The sequence below is a fragment of the Limanda limanda genome, chromosome 8 (assembly GCF_963576545.1).
Source record: "Limanda limanda chromosome 8, fLimLim1.1, whole genome shotgun sequence".
Taxonomy (NCBI): Eukaryota; Metazoa; Chordata; class Actinopteri; order Pleuronectiformes; family Pleuronectidae; genus Limanda; species Limanda limanda.
In genome coordinates this window covers 8,477,957-8,495,561 of record NC_083643.1, presented here as the reverse complement: position 1 = coordinate 8,495,561, position 17,605 = coordinate 8,477,957, and the positions used below count along the sequence as shown (strand labels likewise).

At 43.0% G+C, this 17,605-nt stretch overlaps 2 protein-coding genes across 4 annotated transcripts; both read right to left on the bottom strand.

Moving 5' to 3' along the window:
* Positions 1-430: 430 nt before the first annotated feature.
* Positions 431-7,963, bottom strand: agbl2 (AGBL carboxypeptidase 2; the record flags this gene model as incomplete). Its single annotated transcript, XM_061076504.1, has 21 exons — positions 7,900-7,963; positions 7,564-7,634; positions 6,973-7,090; positions 6,466-6,639; positions 6,169-6,276; positions 5,748-5,898; positions 5,385-5,640; positions 4,559-4,960; positions 4,260-4,402; positions 3,759-3,918; positions 3,420-3,546; positions 3,225-3,325; positions 2,963-3,075; positions 2,788-2,863; positions 2,550-2,672; positions 2,403-2,483; positions 2,214-2,307; positions 2,037-2,103; positions 1,217-1,434; positions 953-1,088; positions 431-455 (listed from the first exon to the last, which is right to left on the bottom strand). Coding segments are annotated over exons 1-21 (2,808 nt in total), but the record flags the coding sequence as incomplete, so codon positions are not given.
* Positions 7,964-9,444: 1,481 nt separating this feature from the next.
* On the bottom strand, positions 9,445-17,589 carry fnbp4 (formin binding protein 4). Of its 3 annotated transcripts, none has more exons than XM_061075913.1 (17): positions 17,511-17,589; positions 16,813-16,887; positions 15,857-15,990; positions 14,994-15,168; positions 14,599-14,746; positions 14,388-14,487; positions 13,941-14,297; positions 13,599-13,791; positions 13,265-13,458; positions 13,076-13,180; positions 12,623-12,756; positions 11,449-11,618; positions 10,969-11,261; positions 10,764-10,878; positions 10,350-10,549; positions 10,099-10,256; positions 9,445-9,977 (listed from the first exon to the last, which is right to left on the bottom strand). In XM_061075913.1, the coding sequence occupies exons 1-17, from the start codon at positions 17,512-17,514 to the stop codon at positions 9,890-9,892; spliced, it is 2,643 nt and encodes an 880-aa protein (XP_060931896.1). In that variant the 5' UTR covers positions 17,515-17,589; the 3' UTR covers positions 9,445-9,889. The 3 variants fall into 3 exon arrangements, with proteins under 3 accessions (XP_060931896.1, XP_060931894.1, XP_060931895.1); XM_061075911.1 differs by having other exon boundaries at positions 17,391-17,587; XM_061075912.1 differs by having other exon boundaries at positions 14,394-14,487; positions 17,391-17,587.
* Between the last annotated feature and the right edge of the window lie 16 nt (positions 17,590-17,605).

Below are 17,605 nucleotides of genomic sequence, written 5' to 3'. Positions count from 1 at the left end.
TTTGAGGTGACAGAATGTTGTTCTCACAATTTTGAAGAAAGTGAAAATATAACAATCCTGGAGCAGCTCCCTGATCTGGACCTAAATTGAAAGAGTTCTTCCCTGAGTTAGACACCCTTCCACAGTGTTTTGTGGAAATGGCCTTCTTGTCGTTTTGGCATAGTCCTGTAAATACAAACAAACAAAGGCAGATTAAAACAACATCTTTTTTGGAGTTAATAAAACAGTAAAATCCGTAGTTCTCAGATTTAAGAATAGATCCCTACAGTGGTGCGGACTGTGATGGTTTTCTGATGGTGACCGTCTCCGCTTGTGGAGCCGCGCTTTTTCTTCCGTTGCTGCTGTGAGCCTGAAGCCGACTGAGTGTGTCTTTCACCTTCATAAGGTCTGGAGGCTTTAACATAGGGCGAGCAACCTCCCACTGCCTTTTGTTCTCCTGAGCATCTTTATACATTCTGAGGAAATTGGAAAAAAAGGGATAGGAAGCACACAAGGTCTTTTCAAAATACCCCCCAAAAAGGGATAAACTGCTCAATGTTTGTCTTATTGTCACTGCACAAATAAGGTCTGGTTATCAAATTTTATTTGTATAGCCCATTTCCACTAATTACAATTTGCCTCATTGGGCTGAACAATATGTAAAAGCTGCAACATCCTCTGACTTTAACGCTCAATTCGAGAGTTTAATTTAAAATTTAACAGGGAAAGAACAGAAACCTCAGAATTTGTCCCTAGTGAGGGAAAGTCACTCCCTCTCCCAGGAAGGAAAGAAGCAAAATAGATGTAACAAATTAACTATTTATAACATTCCTGAGAAAAGAGAGAAAATACATCATCTAACATGTGAGTCACAAACTTTGAAATGAAATGTTTAACCTAAATATTTTAGAGACAAGGAAATATGGCAGAAGAAGCGAAGAAGGTGAACTCAAGAAGATAAAAACAAATTTACCTTCTCCCTCTCAGGTTTGTGGCTCTCAACCTAGACAAACTTCTGCATGGATCAGTTTCTCTCCGCAGGATGTCAGACCTCATATCTCTCTGCTTCTGCTCCTCAATTGGTTTACATCCCCACAGAGACACCCCCACTGGATGAATGACAGGTAGAGAAGAGGTCAGAGTGATGTTAGTGATACATTAATGTAACGGTATCCTCATAAAACAAAAATCTGTACAAACTGTATGAGTATAATATCTGTTCACATCAAAGAACAACCTTCTATGGGTTCATCTTCCTGCTCCTCATTCGGCCATTTGGTCGTTTCATCCGTGGGGGCGGTGAAGGTATCCTCCAGCACAGAGTAACCTGCTGAAACACGTAAAGAACCTCTGGCTCCGAAAATATACCGTCTGTTGTCCCTGGTGAAACTTGACAGCAGGCGCTTTGTTTGAATCATGTCTGGGACCATATTGACGCACGTTGTTGAGGGAGACCTGCAACAGACGTAACACTTGTTGAATCTGATCACTGCTCAGCCAGGAGTTATCGATTGTCTGTCTAGTAAGATTCTGCACATTGAGGTTTACCTGGTTGCTAATTTTAGGGGAGGCAGCAGCCCTGAAAATTGGAGATAGGTTTTAAACAAGGAGATTTCAAATCAGAAGCAGACATGTATCAACTGATAAAGAAACGTAGTTTTCATCGTGTAGACAAACCTCCGTAGAGTTTGTAGGACACTAGGGATTGTCGGGGGTAGTGAGGTTGTCGCCGTTTGGGATTCAGGACTTTAGCTGAAGGTATCAGAGCATTGAGGTGCAGCAGCTGAGAGGAACATCGCCATTTTCTTGTATCTATCGCCAGGTCACCTGGGAAAACAAAACTAACTATATGTGCTGCACAATACCATTTCAAAGGATGCAATGATGTCTCCACCCTGCTCTTTTTATAACGTTTTCAGTGCAGGGCTGAAGTTTATCGTTGACAGGACTAAAACTACATTGAAACAGCCGATTTAAATCCGCTGGCTGACTGTGTATTGATCAATAGAACAAGGAGACTCTTTTAGAGAGGCTGAACGTCTAAAAACAAAAGTTACCTGTGTGAGGTGATGCCTGTTCCTTCTGAGGTGAGTGTGCGGCCCTCGTGTTTTCCAGACCATGGTCCTGAAGCACAGAAAAGACCCACAAATAAGAGTCAAAACTACAGTGAGTTCGGTTTCCCTAAAGTTTCACCTTGTATCAATTCAAACATTTGTTAAATTGTGTATGTTCACGGCTGATCGGTTCGCAGCCCGGCCACAGAGTCACCTGACTGACCTCTACAGTGTTGGGTGGAGGCGTCGCAGCTTTTTTCATCACACTGTCGACCTTCACAAAGAAAAAGATATAAACACAGACCTCTCAGAAAATCTCACTTCTTTGTTGCTCTGTCTCATAAACCATCCACTGTCTGTGCTTCATACCAGCCATTTAGTCCGGTGTCGCCCGACAGGCCTCTCTGTGATGTTCTCTTCAACAGTGGTCTCACCGGACTCCGGCAAATTCTGTTCACCAATCAATAAATATGAATAGGTTAATGAGACAGGGGGTGATGGACCTTTTGGTCTCACAGTAATCTTGATGTTGCTTTGCAGGACCTGTGGCTGTGTATCGTTCTTCTCCGTCCGCTGCCGGTTCCTCTCTTTACGACTCTTTAAAAGTTTCCTCTTGTTCTTCTTCTTCACAGGATTTCGCTTAGGAAGCGAACAGTTTGTAGCAAACTGCGGAAGCAAGAGGATCCAGAGGTGATTTGAACTTTAGAAAAAAGGCACAAGTGTTTAAACACAGATTTCTGTTACGTCTTTATACCTCTAGATGGAGAGTTGGCTGGTTCAGTAAATGAGCCGGGGGTCCATCTGATTCTGAACTGTTTGATCCACTGGTGCTGTAAAAGGAAAATTAAAATATTCACATCTTAGCTGAACGAGGACACATTTTAGACATATCCCACATCACCCAGTTGTAATATAAATTATTATATCACCTGGATTCTTGGTCAGAGTCAGAGTTGTTACAATCAGTGCCTAAATCTTTGCCCAGCCTCTCTGCGGCGTCCTTTCTCAACAATGCTGCCAGCTCCATCAGACAATCAGTGGTCTGAAATAATAAATATGAAATATAAAAAAACAACAAAATGTTAAATTTAAATACTAAAGTCACAAAAAACCAAGCTTGAAAAATCAAGATCCAGGTATATTTCCGTGAAAGAGTCTACAGTTCTTCATACAAAAATAAAAGACTCTCACCTTCGCTGGATCGGGGTCACAGAAGTCCATTAGGGTGTCACAAAAGGAAAAGCCCATTGACTTTAGGTCCCGAATCGTAAAATGTGTCCCCCCCCTGTCACCTAACAATCAAACAGATGACAGCTGCTCATACATCGGGCGTACAAGCCCACATCACTGAACATTGACGCTCACATTCAGGAGATCTGAGCTCACCCAGAGTGGAGCCTCCGAACGTGGCCTCCATGGTGTAGCTGTTTCTGATGCCAAGTCTCCACATGGCGATTCGTCCTGTTCCCTCTTTGCTCTTCTGCACCTTGAATTTACAGCTCTTGAAGGAGAACTGAGAGGAAGCCAGTGTAGTTTAGAGCTTACTGACAATACACAAATGAATACCAAGGAAAAGACACTGCCTCTGAAACGTAATTAATATATTGTTACAGTGGTGATGTGGAAAAAGCATTATGTCCAGATGACTCGGACTTATAAAATGGTACCATAACTCCAAAAAATAATTTGTTTGATTCACAGTTTAAATATGTTAAAGGCTTTTACCTTGTTATTGGCGTTCTTGCTCATCATTAGGGGAAAAACTCTTTCGGAAAGCTTCGGAGAAAGTTCATCTCGGTTTCTGCAGCCGTACATGAAGACATTATTTTTGCGGTTGTGGCCATGAAAGTCACAGTAAAGAGCCACATCTGTCTCACGCATTAACCTGCAGAAGATAGAGCACAACAAGGGACAGAATGAAGGATTTTGTGCAGGGGAGATTGAGGTTTGTTTGGGAATTCACCAAATTGACAAAATGTAGGACGGTAATACAGAGCAGGCAAATAAAGTATGTTCCAAGTATGTTCCATGTTTGTGAAGCTCCTGCAAACTCTGGAAAAAATGTTGCACAATCTAAGCTTATTTAAAGAAGATGAACAGCGAGTGTTAACATGTTGGTAACGTTTGGTCTTTTTCTCTCATAGTTTCATTGCATATGAGCCTAAAATGCAAGTTATTTGATATGAAGATTGTCATTCCATATTGTTATGGTCGTCGTGTCTTTACCTCTCCACCATGTTGCGGATGTACCACACACAGGGAAAAGAGTCCCTGAGCAATGTCTTGTAGTTTCTGTTGAGGTCCCTGCCGGCCAGAGAGCAGCGGTAATTCCCCACCACCACACCATCAGGGTTCAGCATCGGCACCACCTGCAGCACATCATGCAAAACCGTGTGTGATAGCATTGCAACACAGACAACGTTCAATCTCGAAATTGCTATTCAGACATAAATAATGTGGAATGTATTGGAGAAATAATTGTGAAAATCATTCAGATGTGGAACAACAAGTTTGACGTCCCTCACCTTAAAAACAAACGTGTCCCTGAGCACCTGAGCTTCCGACGAGTCCCCGAGCAGAAAGTCCAGCAAACCCTCCATCATCCAGGAGCTGTTGGTTTCCCCTGGGTGCACTCGGGCCGTCACCACCACAGCCTTCTTGGTCCTGCCCTTCCCCTTTCCTTCCCCCTGGGATGTTATGTTCATCACGTACACGGCGTTCCCAGCGAGGCTGTGGCACAGAACCCGCAATTTACAGTAGGACGCCACGGCTGGGTTGGAGGTTATCCGCTGAAGGTAGCGCTGCAGGTGTGAGTAGGTGTAAGGGTAGCAGTGGGCCAGGTAGCAGGTGTCTGAGTCATGAGGGAACCGAAGAGTCCAGGTAAGTGAGTACAGGCTGATGGTGTCGCTGTCGTCTTCATTTGAGTCCTGAAGAGAGACACAGAAACTGGTTTTCAAGAGAGTTGCTGCTTCTATGATTATAAATTCTATGTCGTAAAGTCCTCCTGTTGTGGTGTGCTTCTGTAACTCTGGCAACACGACAGACGACAGAAGTTTTAATCAACTTACAGATCTCAGGCTCAGACTTACTGACAGCCTTTTACCAAGGTGCAGTTTGTGGAGCTCAAACATCAACTATGCAATGTAAACTTATGAATGCAAGTTTATGCAAAATGTGAGGACTCTCAGAGAAATATGAGCCTCTCACAAACACATCAGTCTCTGCACTGGTTTACTGAAAGCTCGTAGTCGACTACAGAGCACAAATAAAAAGTAGAGAAATGTGAACGATCGCTGCTGCTGCTCCTTAATCACAGTGTACTGACTAAAGACAGTCAGACGGTTCACTGACCTCACTGCAGGTGCGATAGTATCTGATGTTGGAGCCGATGCGTTGCCATCCAACACCTCCCTCCTTGGCCGCCCTCTCAGAGTAGAAGAGTGGTTTCATACCCAAAGTGTACAGGCAGCTCCTTTTCATCAGGTTGACGATAGTGAAGCGGTAGGTGACTCCAGCCTCCATCTTCCTGACCCTGAAGTAGAACCACTGCGTGTGCTTCTCCGTGTACGTGTCTGTGCACAGGGTGAGCTCATAGTCGTAGTCCCCCCTGGAAACAAAGGGAGAGTCACTTAGCTTAAAGGTGATGGGAAAAAATATAATGCCCGAGCTGCAGTAAAAAAAATGAATCTGTGGATTATTCCTGTGGAGACTCACACTTGCACAGCTTTCTGGAGGTTCCCACTCTCAAAGCGGGACTCAAACTCCAGGGTGAAGTCTGTCTGATCGATGTCACAGGAGGTGGCGGCCTTGATGGGTCCCAGGCTCCCCCCCACACGAGAGCCGGTGAAAAAGGGACGTTTAGTGGCTTAAAGGAGGGAGAAGAAGAAAGTCTGCATTGTGAGGACAGCTTCTTGGAGCAGTGGTATAATATTGATGATGCATATTCATCGAAAAGCAGGTATTACATGTGAGAGTTGTGACATTAATATGTTCTGTAACAGGGCATTAGTTAGCCAGTAGTCCCCGTAGTGGGACTTATAGAATATCTCAGAATCCACACCTTGAGTTATGGTTGTTTTCTTTGTGCACTAATATATACATTTATGGTGTAAGATGCCCTTTGGTTAAATGTTACCTTGGTCAACGCAGTACACCACTTTCCCGCTCTCTTCTCCAACAGGCATCGGTGTCATCTCATGTCCTGTGGGCTGATAAAAAGGCTCTGGCTCTGGCGGATCCCACTCTGCAAAATACAACCTCACTGTATCATTACACGTTAAGATCAACTGTTTTAATATACAACTGAAGAATTGATATTTTCAGCAAAAAGCGTGTCATCACAAATTTGACTCATTACCTTTGCCTGGGCTGATAAACACCATTGATTAACATACTTGGTAATTTTAAAGGTTTAAATGATATCCAAACTTACCTATGTGATGGATAATGTCGCTGATGACCTCACACTCTATGGGCCACCGGGGGCGGGAGATGGATGGAAAGCTCACCAGGTCCTGCGGCGCCCTTAGACTCAGAACTGGTCTGCCACCATTAAAATCTATTTCCAGCTGTCTCGTCCGCAGAGTCTTTTTCAGGTTTGTGGACACTGGATGAGAACATGAACCACACGTTCACTACCTGCTCTTTCAAGCTCATTTTCTTCCACTCTGGATATATGCATTTTTCATCAGGTCTGCCTCACCCACACAAACCATACTAAAAGAGAATATGCTGCACCCGATTCCTCTAATTGTCTCATTCACAAAAGAGCTCTTGTTAAATAAATAATGATGTGGATTTAAGGACGAGATCCTCTCCAACACAGGAACTCATTATCACGGCTAAACACAGTTGATACGTAAACATTGTTATGCTCCCATTTCAGAATCAGTGAGATGTGCATGTGTTAGTAAACGCCGCCTGAGTGAAAAAATCTTACACTGCCTCATATCCGCCGACTCCCCCTCATCTTCCTCTGTGCTGGAGATGTTGGTGTCTGACTTGTCCAACTGGAAAGTGTTCCACCAATTCCTGATGGCAGACACGGCCATGGTGGCCTGATGGGAAAAAATATAGTCCATCAGTGTTGCATTAAATACCAGACAAGCTCAGAAGTGTAATGGCTTGATCCCTGTATCAGGATAATACAGAGACTATTATCATAAACAAACAGAGTCTGAGATATTATTTGAGTGACAAGGAACAACAACAACAAAAAACAAGTTAGGTTTAAACTCACAAGTGAGATGTTAAGGCAGGAGTTTCTCTTCGGCATCTTCAGCTGTTTTTCTGCTAAAAGGGGAAAAGCCAAAGAATTGAATTTGCCATTTAGTAAATAAGTGTTATTGGGAGGGTATAAGAAACCATAAAAACCAATAATGTAGCCTAAATATATATATATTTTGAATTGTGTATAATATAACTTTTGAATTATATATAAGTATATATATCAAGCTGTCGTGGCTATTTGTCCAAAAGATGTCTCTGTCAAAATAAAAGCCACCGAGGTACCAGTCTAGTTGGGTTGTACTTGGCTGGATCTCGAGCGTGAGACATTGGAGACACTATCCCCAGGTCCAACTTCCACTGAGTCTGTCAAAACTTAGGACATCAACATGTTCAGCACTCTTAATATTAGGTTGACCATCTTTTCACCCTTTCTGTATAATCCCAGCACAGTGTTATTTAGGTTTGAAACCACTGCTTCTTGTTTTTCAACTTCATCCTGGGGTGTGGGTACGTTTTTGATAAGATTCACTCTCATTTCTTGCTTCCTCGTAGCACTTGATGAAATGGGACAATTCACACTGTACGTTGTGTGGTTTTTCCCAAACAGCTTTACAGTCACTGTGTGTGTTACAGGTACCATGTCGCAGAGCTCTCCGCTTGGTGCGGCGAGCTCCTTTCCTGGCTTTGCTGTCCTTCTCCATGGTTTGTCGGTGACAGACTGGCTTTTAATAATGTATATATAAAGATTCCATATCCACACTAAATCTACAGAATCAAAATGTTTTCCCTTTTCCAGTTTTCTTGTTCCAAAAGTCTTTGTTCAAAGGGTGTTGTTTTTTTAGCTTTATGCACCAAAGGAAGTTGTGTTTGCTTTAATGTCCCAAAGGATGTTTTTTTTACTTGTATGTTCCAAAGGATGTTATTCTTTTCACTTTGTGTACTTTACGTGGCTATTTGTCCACAAGATGTTTCTGTCAAAATACACTTGATATTAAAAAGGCACTGAGGCCCCAGTGTAGTAGGGTTTGATCTGAGGAAATCGGAGAAGTCCAGTGTTTACACTGAATTCAGGAATTGGTGGATGGATTTCATGTAATTCGACTCATGCTCTAGTAAATAAACGTTTCCCTTCTTGGTGCTTCTCCTCATTAACACCCCTGCTACCTGAACTGTGAATCCTACCTGATCTGGTGCTTAGGGCCCCCTGGTGTCTAAATATATAATTGCAAAAATAGCAAATAATAATAATCACAATATTTCAAACCAATGAAACAGCTCCTACACAAGCTGCTAGCATTAGCACACACGACTGCCTCTACAAAAACACATTGTGCAGAAAAGTAGGTGCAATCAAATCGGTTTCATCTACAGAGGGAACTCTTTCTTTTGGGGCATGAACAGTGTTAGGAGATTGTGCTGAAAACTGAAGACGGGAGAAATCACAGCAACACATTACTGCAAACTGAAATACTAATTTTAAATAATCAAAACTGTACACTTTTTACTTAATTCTATTTCAAGTTTTTGTTAAATAACAAAATAAATTATAACATACAAAATAAAACACTTTAAATGTGACGATGTAAATATATCCTCTGGTTTGAAATTTATTGTAAACTAATAATCTTAATTTCTCTTGGCACTAATGGTGTCTCTAATAAACTGCTCCTGTTCTTAAACTAACTCGAACAGTTCACACATCAACACAACGTTCAACCTTCAGCGCAGACTTCCTGCTGTGTTTCTTCCTTTAGTTAAAGTTGAAAAAGATTGTTTTAAATAACCGTTTGAGAGAAGTCGGTCACTAACAAACTGATAAGTGCTGTGAAGAAGCCTTTCCCTGCTGCTAACGTCATTTAGATTCATTATCATCCACCACCGGAATGTTCACGACTCCTGCATCGATTCATCATGTCTGAGAGCCACTTACCTCCATCCCGTTTTCATTGCGCCACTTGACATGATGAAAACACTATAATCGCGATTAAAAACAACTTCCACCGCAAGAGGAACAATCTCTGTCGAAGTGCATGATGTCACCAAGCAACAGGCGGCGACACCAACACCGCGGTTGCCATGGCGATGCCGTCCTATTGACGAGGCCCCCAGCACCAGGAAGTGCTTAATAAACACGAGGAGCACAGATGTACTAACTTTGTTACTTTTAAACAAATCAAGGTGAGACTTTGGAAAAAAAACGTTTAATAACTTTTTACAAAATATACAAGTTCAGTGACATTCACTTTTCTTCCAAAAAAAAACACAGCTTGACCCATGATACATAGCTTATGTACACAGTTGTAAAAATGCTCAATAAAATACATAATCCCTCCATTTTAAACTGCGGTGGTCTTCTAGTTGGTGGTGAAGTCATCATGAAGTAACAAACTCAAGACATTTGGCACCAACGTAGTTACAAAAACAACCCAAAAACAACATGGCCGTGTTAGAGCCTTTAAATGTCTCCAGGTACAGAGATGTACAGTCTCCGTGTGAACAAGAACAGTGGCAGAAAAAGTCCACAAGACCACTGAACAACAAGTTAACCGGGGGGAGGACGACCTTGTGGAGGAGTGGATTTGGAAAATACATGTTTTAGATGGGTGGTGTATAACCGAGGCCAGATGTTACGTGCTGTTCAACTTCCGTTTCTTCAGTCGCTGCCGCCAGTCGTCAGGAAGGGCCTCGAAGTTGGCGTTCTTTGATGCTTTTCCTCTGAGGAGATGAAAACATTACAACAGTTAGTGCAAGACAGAAAAAGACAGAAGACACTAGAGGTTAAACAGTTTTTCTGAACCCTTCAAAGGAGGTGATGTGATATCAAGTGGTAGCATACGTCTGGAGCTGCTGCTTCCTCCAGTCCTCTATGTTCTTTTTGTTCATCTGGTCTCTATCCTCGTCACTGGAGCTGCTTTTCTCTTCCTCCACCAACTCTTTTTGGATGCTCTGCCATTTCATCACCAGAGAAGGCATTTTGGTCTTGCTCTTCTTCGACTATATCAAAGGAAAGAAAAAAAGGATTACATGAATGCCTTGATTTCACCCACTTTTAAACATCTTGTGTAAAATATTAACTTCAATACGAACCTTATCCTTTTTGACCTTCTTGGTCTTGTCTGTGGACAGATCTTTGGACGCAGGAGGCTCAGCAGGCGGCTGCGATGGTGGCAGAGGCGGTAGAGGAGGTAAGGCTGGGGCTGGTGGGAGCGGAGGTTCACAAGGAGCCATGGGGGCAGCGACTGCGACAGCCGACATGCCCCAGTAGGCAGTTGCTGAGATAAGAGGAGCTGCAGACAAAAGTAAAGCTACGGTTCAATTTCATCTGATTTATTGCTTGAATTTCGACTCTTTCGTTAAGCACTGCCTCAGTGAGCTGGTACACTGCTGTCCCTAACCCAGTGTACACATCTGTTCCTTATTTAACAGTGGAAGGTTCAGCAGACAATCAAATTAGGAACAAAGGTCGTAACAAACTGCAGATAAGTAGTGATGTGTGTTTACCTGCAGCGGCAACAGGCTGAGTGTAGAGAATGGCACTGCTGCCAATAATGGCTTTATTCAGCTGACCAGCCTTTCGTTTCTGACCCTTCACCAAGGGGCCCGGTGACTCCACAATCTGTAAAATGCAATAAAGGTTTAACGCTACTGCCCTCTCTTGATGAACACATGTCAAATTGTCATGTACAGTAAACTATATTATACACACCTTCATGCTAGCAGCGCCTGGAGGTAAAGGAGGCCTCCCACTGCCGTCCTCCTCAGTTCCAGGGGCTGGAGGCTCTCCGTCATTGTCATCATCCATCTCCATCTCCACCTCCATGATGTCTCCATCACTGTCAGGAGGAGGAGGCGGTGGAGGAGGCGAGCCTGGGGGAAGAGGCGGAGGCGGGGGGTAGTTGGAAGGTGGAGGCGGGGGGCTGTCGGGAGGAGGAGGTTGGGATGGGGACCAGAATGCACTGGGCTGAGGGGGGGCTGGTGGGGCAACAGCTAAAATAGATCCTGTAAAAACAAAAAACAAAGCATTGGGTGTTAGTAAGGGACAGAATATTGTTGAATTAGTTTTCCTTTAGTAAATTAAGTTAATGAATATTATCTATGAAAAGGATTAATAGGAGAAACATGAATATTAATGAAGTTTTCTTTTCAAAAGTCACTAAAGACAAAACCAAAGTCGTAGGAGGCTGACCTGGGATCCCACCAGTAGGTGCACACACTGTTTTCGTATCTCCTTGAGTGGAAGTCTGTGTCTCCGCTCCTTCGCTGCCTTTCAGCTCCTCTTCCTTGTCCTCCTCCGAAGGGAAATCCCACTGGGAGGTACCGGTCCGGTCCTTCACATAGAAATACCGCCTGTGTTCTCTAAAGAGTGGGACAACAGAGATAGAAGGCAATAGTCTCAACAACTGGTCTAGCAACTGGCTTGATTGGCATGATACCCTGGCAGAGTGGGGCAAGGGAATGGACACTATTGCCACAGTGACGGGCGGGGGTGTTGGCAAGAACAGCCTCTTTAAGCTGTCCAGAGGAAGGGGCCCAATTAGAGTGTGGTAATGGATGTGGACAGGGAACCCACCTTGCTCTCAAAGATAAATAAAGCAAAATAAATCATCTCTCGGGTCCAGAGAGTAGCTTTCAGCAGCTCACACCTTGGTTGTCACACTTTTTTTTTTTTTGACAACCATTCCCACCCAGACACAGGTAGACGCCAGGGAAAAAGCATCATCCTTATCATCATAATCATCAACAACTTCATCATCAACATCATCATCATCATCAACATCATCAACCACCATATTTCCGAAAATAACAAGCACACAATCAATGCATTTCACATCAGAAAGCAGAAAATTAAAAAACAGTAAGACATGAAATAGAGTTGGTCTGACCTGCTGGATTCCCGTCATTGCTCCATCTTCACCTTTTAACTGATGCGTGACACTCGGCGCTTCCTGGGCGTCACTCTGTCTGCATTGCATTCTGGGTGTTGTAGTCCTGTAAAGTTCAAAGCTCCCCCACGCAAACCAACCTTCCTACCGTACCCGCCATCCCACCCCAAAATTTTCCACTGACTTGTCCGATAATCAGTCTACTGACAACACAGGGCTTATCAGTCTGTTATGGGACAGGGAGTCCTGTCTGTGGCTGGTACATTTTACAGGAAGCAAGGCAGAGTGCCAGGACTGCATCACATAAACCTGAAGAGTCTGTTTCTGGTAAGTATCTTAATCCACTCGAACTGGTTAAGCATCTCCCCAAGTCATGTTACACAGTCTGTGACCTCAGCAGTGAAGGGGGTGTAGTCACACGGTAAGATTTTTGGGAGACGAAGGAGTTTAGAGATGTGAAAGGTAAGGAGCGCGTACCTGTCCCAGTGGCAGGACCAGCCTTTAGGGGCGGCGTTAAGTTCGTAAAATTTTATGTGTTCAGCAGCTTCCTGCAGCCTGCGGCGAAGATAGACACCATTCAGAGCGCCCTCCCTCCAGTCAGCAATTCGTGTCTGGAAGAAAAGGGACAAAGCAAAGAGACAGGAGTGAGATAATAGGTGAGATACAAATCCAGAGAGCAGAGGTAAAGGGACAAAGAGACAGAAAGACAGAGGAGCAAAAAGATGGATGAGAAACACAGAAAAGTAATTACAGTAAGTTTCCAGAATGTGATGGATTATTATGGGAATTTTAAATATTAAATGCCACCACGTGGCTTTGTGCAAAAATGACATGAAATAGAATTATGCAATAAATATTTTACACGTCGCACTGGTACAGCTAAACTGAAAACTAGGGTAATATTGCTTTGTTACTCAACTGTCCCCTCACCTCTGTTTGTAGAAGAAGCAACTGGAAGTTAGAGATTGCTTTTTTGTTTATCCCCAGGAACTCCATCTTGCTGGTTAAGGTGTTTGCCAGCTCTCCAATCTGAAACTGTATATTTCAGCATAAAAATAATGTATTAAAAGAGATTGTAACAATTATTATGTTTAGTGATAGTAGCAAGATTGTTGTTACCTTGAGCTCAGGCGTTTCCACTTTGAGCTCAGGGGTTTCTGATTCTTCTTTTACTGGAGCTTTTGAAGCCGCTTTGTCTTCAGAATCATCACTTTCCTTTTTTTCGTCTTCTTCGTCTTCTTCTCCCTCTTCTTCATCGTCTTCGTCGTCTTCCTCCTCTTCTTCTGCAACATTCTCCAGGACTTTAGGAAGTGCTATAGGACACAACAGAGGAAAAAAAATCAGAAGGAATTTTGGGATGAGCACATTAACAGGTAGAATTTCTTATGTTGTTTACACACCCTTGTCATGAATGGCACCCTTTACTAGCACATGTGTAAATATTTGAACTCACTGGTCTCTGTGTTGTCCGGCTGGTCTGAGCCTCTGCTGTTGGAGTCAGGGCTGGAAGCAGAGGGGAAGGCAGTCTTCCACCGGTTTTTCTTTAGTGGAATACCACGAGTCCCAGAGGCTTCTTGGCTCGTCTCAGAACAGGGACTGGAAGCCTCCGTGCTCCCATCGCCATCCTCCAGTGCCCGCAGCTCAGCCTAGAAGTCAGAGGTTTGAGTCAGTTTAAGACTAGTCCCTATTGACGTTAACATTTGCCACGAATGTTTGAATCTCCGTGCTGTGCACTAAAAGAGGACTTAGAAGTAAGTTGTCAAAGATTCTCATTAAAAAAGCATTAATTCCCAACCTTTTTCCTCTCCAGAGCCAGTTCCAGATCCATCGTGTCCTCCTCTGTCTCCTCCTCAGCATCAGAGTTGTCTCTCGACTGCTTCTTGGCACAAGTGTCTTTATTGGGAGTGGGAACAGAGTCTGATTCGAAAGGGGGGATAGCTGGGGATCCTGCTGGACGTACACCCTCTCCATCAGAATCTACACTGTTCTCTGTGTCATCTAAACCTTTAATCAGTCTTTTTCTCCATTTCTCTTCTGCTTCTTTTACTTCGGAGGGGATCAGTGGACCAAGCAGAGAGGCAGCTACTCCATGACGCTCCTCCGCTTCACTTGTGAGTCCTACAACACTCTCGATTACCTCCTTTGGTACGACCTTGAGTCAAATATTAAAATCAAAATTACAACCCTTAAACACAGCAAAATCCTGGTGATTCATTTTTGTGTGGACATGAATGAAACTTGCCTTCACCTTGTTCTCTTTCGGCGCTGTCGGGACTGCAGCAGATGCAGATTTCTCTTTCTCTGTATAATAAGCTCCATGGGCCGTACCATTGCCATTAACACTAGAGATACAAAGAAATATACAAAACACACAATTGAATTTCTGTACGGGTGACAAAATAAGTTAAACTGTGCTTCAGATAATGTAAGTATCAGTCATTAGTGAATCCTACCTATTGGCACGCTGCCCCAGGCTTTGTATCTGATCAGCAAGGTACTGTGGTAGCTCCCAGGAAACCTCGTTGGACACAGTGTTCCAGTAGTAATGGCAACCAGGGTTCTCTTCCCACACCTCCTGCCAGTCTCCCATATCCACATCCACTGCAAAAAAGGGCATAAATTAGATGCTACGAAACAACAGCATATTTTGTTGATATATTTTTTAACAAATTGAAAGTGGAGCTAAAATGTCATTAAAATTCTGCAATATACTAAAAGGGAAGCTGGCAAAAAAATGTTTCCTAATGTTATGAAGACAACAGTAATTACTATATTGCTTTGTTTAGGTATTTTAACAAAGGACACTTGACAACACATATTTGATTTTTAATCCAACAGAGACATTTACCTCCAGCTAGTGAATACTGAGTATTGTACTCAAAAGCTGTGCTTTGTTGATTCTGTCCGTCACCGGCAGAGGGCTGCTGAGCATCAGCCTCGGGTTTGGGAGGGATGTTAGTCGGGACAGAAGGATTAGATGCTGCCTCCTCTGAACTTGGCTGAGTGGTGATTGCATCAATTTCCTGTGGTGAAAAAACCCACAAAAAGGAATGTTTTGAGTCCCAAGAATAAAAAACACTTTCCTAATCATTAGTAATTACATAAATACTGGGATTTATTCATGAGTTAGACACCAAGAGAAAATCAATTATAAGTCGGAAAAGCTAAAGCCTGCATCTACGTTGTACTCAAAACTGCTACTCACATAAAACAAATCAACATTAATAAGGCCCACAGATCTAATAACTACTTCTTTAAATCATAACAACACTCTCTGCTGCTGTTTGAGCTCATTTTGTCCAGTTTCTCATCTTTGTAGAATAGTCTTATTGTCATAAAATGTTGCCCTCAAACCAGTGTTCGATGGACAAAGAAAGTCAATTAATTATCAATCTGTTTCATTGTGTTTTTTTAGACTGAACTACTTTGAGTGCTATGATTTAATTTCAATCACGTATAACTGAATCCAGATAAAAAGGTAAAAATCAGTTGCAACTGCATATAAGAGAACTGGGTTAGAGCCAGTTCTCTTATACAGTGAACTACACAAGCAAATGTAGCTTACAGCCTTAACTACACAATCAACTATTCTATAATTACTTTGAACACTGCCCTCACTATACTGTGAGTATTGTTCTGAAACGATAACATGAGATCAACATAAACACTGTTTCAAACCAGGGGAATAAATACATAACAGTATATACTCACAGCCATGAAATTGGCCAGTGTACTGTCAATGTCAGCTGACTGGTTGTGTTGAGAATTTGCATTCGAGCGTAGAGAGTCTCCGGCATCGTCTTCATCATCACTGTCTTCGTAGGTTCCGAGCAGAGACAAGCCTTCTACAGGTGGACACAAAACAAATCTGCTCAATCAAACAGCGTGTCTTTTTCTTTTTGCTACTGCCTGTCAAACACACAGGTTTGTGCAACTATCCTAATTAGGACTAAGCATTGACATCCACTCTTTGTAGTCCAACAGCCTGACCAAAACATTATCCATAATCAATAAATGCCTAAACCTAGCCTAATATTTTTGCATCATTAGAACTGGGCTTTGGCCATTATGTCGACTACTGGTCATTACAAGGTCAGTTTTTAAGCTAATGTAAGAAAAACTAGTACACAAACGTAGCGGATTGCCCAGCTATCCTAACTTTACAGCCTTATTAAATCTGTATAACAAACCTTAATTATGATAATTCAAATTTGACATCATTTACACCATGTTTTCAGCCCAAATGTCTGCTTTTATAATAGGAGGAGGATAACAGCAGTCATTTGGGCAAAAACATGCGTTTCAAGTCAAATTGTCCTGTTGGGTTAAGGTGCAAAGAAGAGTCACAACTTCAATTGTATTGGATTTGGCTGCAACTCCAATCGTGTTTTCTGGAATGAAACGCTTCACACACCCGGTAAGGAGATGACTGTTTTTCATTTTTGGTGAACTATCCCTTTAACCACAATTCACATGTTACCCCAAAACCTTGACAAGGACCCTAGAGATTAAGTTTTCCTGATTTGGACCCCATGAGACAATGTCAATGTTGATACTCGAAAACATGCAATTACAGATAATAAAACGAGTACACACACACACACACACACACACACACACACACACACACACACACACACACACACACACACACACACACTCTCTACCTGTGGCCTTCACTATGGGCAGCTTCATGATGGTGTGGATCTTCTTGAATCTGTGTCCGTCGCCCTCCTGCTCGTCTGCAAAGCACAATATCTTCCCCATTAAACCAGTACAGACCTGACTGGTCGAAAAACGCACCCACATCCGGGCTAACTGCTAGCAGCTGTTAGCAACTGCCACGAACCACCCACATGCTCCTCACACTCCTTCATATAGACAATAACACGCTTTTGGTGTTTAATTGTCACGTAGTTTAATTGGGTTTGAGTGAATTCACCTACTCGCCTGCAATAAGCTTGTTTTTGGCCAGCCGTCAAAACATGCTAGCTTGCTACCTGCTAGCTTGCAACCCGCTAGCTTAGCCAACTAGCTGTTAGCTGCTACCACTGAATAGAACATATATAACGCGGTTCTTACTTGGTGTATTAACCCTAATACACATTTTAGTTGTAAATGTATGCATATTATATATGTAAAATATATAAACTAACCCGACAGCTAGCATTACTCGTCCAGCAAACCTAGCATAGCATTTAGCGGCTAGCTATCCTGAAGCTAACAAAGCTCCGAGATGTTTTACCATCAGATCCCGAGGCTGCTTCCTCCCTCTCCCCGACATTCCCACTGCGTAGCCCGGGCGGTGAAAGCTGGAGGATCGTTCTCCGACCGACTCCTCCACCCGTGAGGCGAGTTTTCTTACCCATCCCCGGCTTGCAGGCCTGGCTTCGCTAGCGTCGGAGTATCGGTGGTTTGTCGGAGCTGCCACAAAAACAGAAGAGAGGATCCACTTCCGGG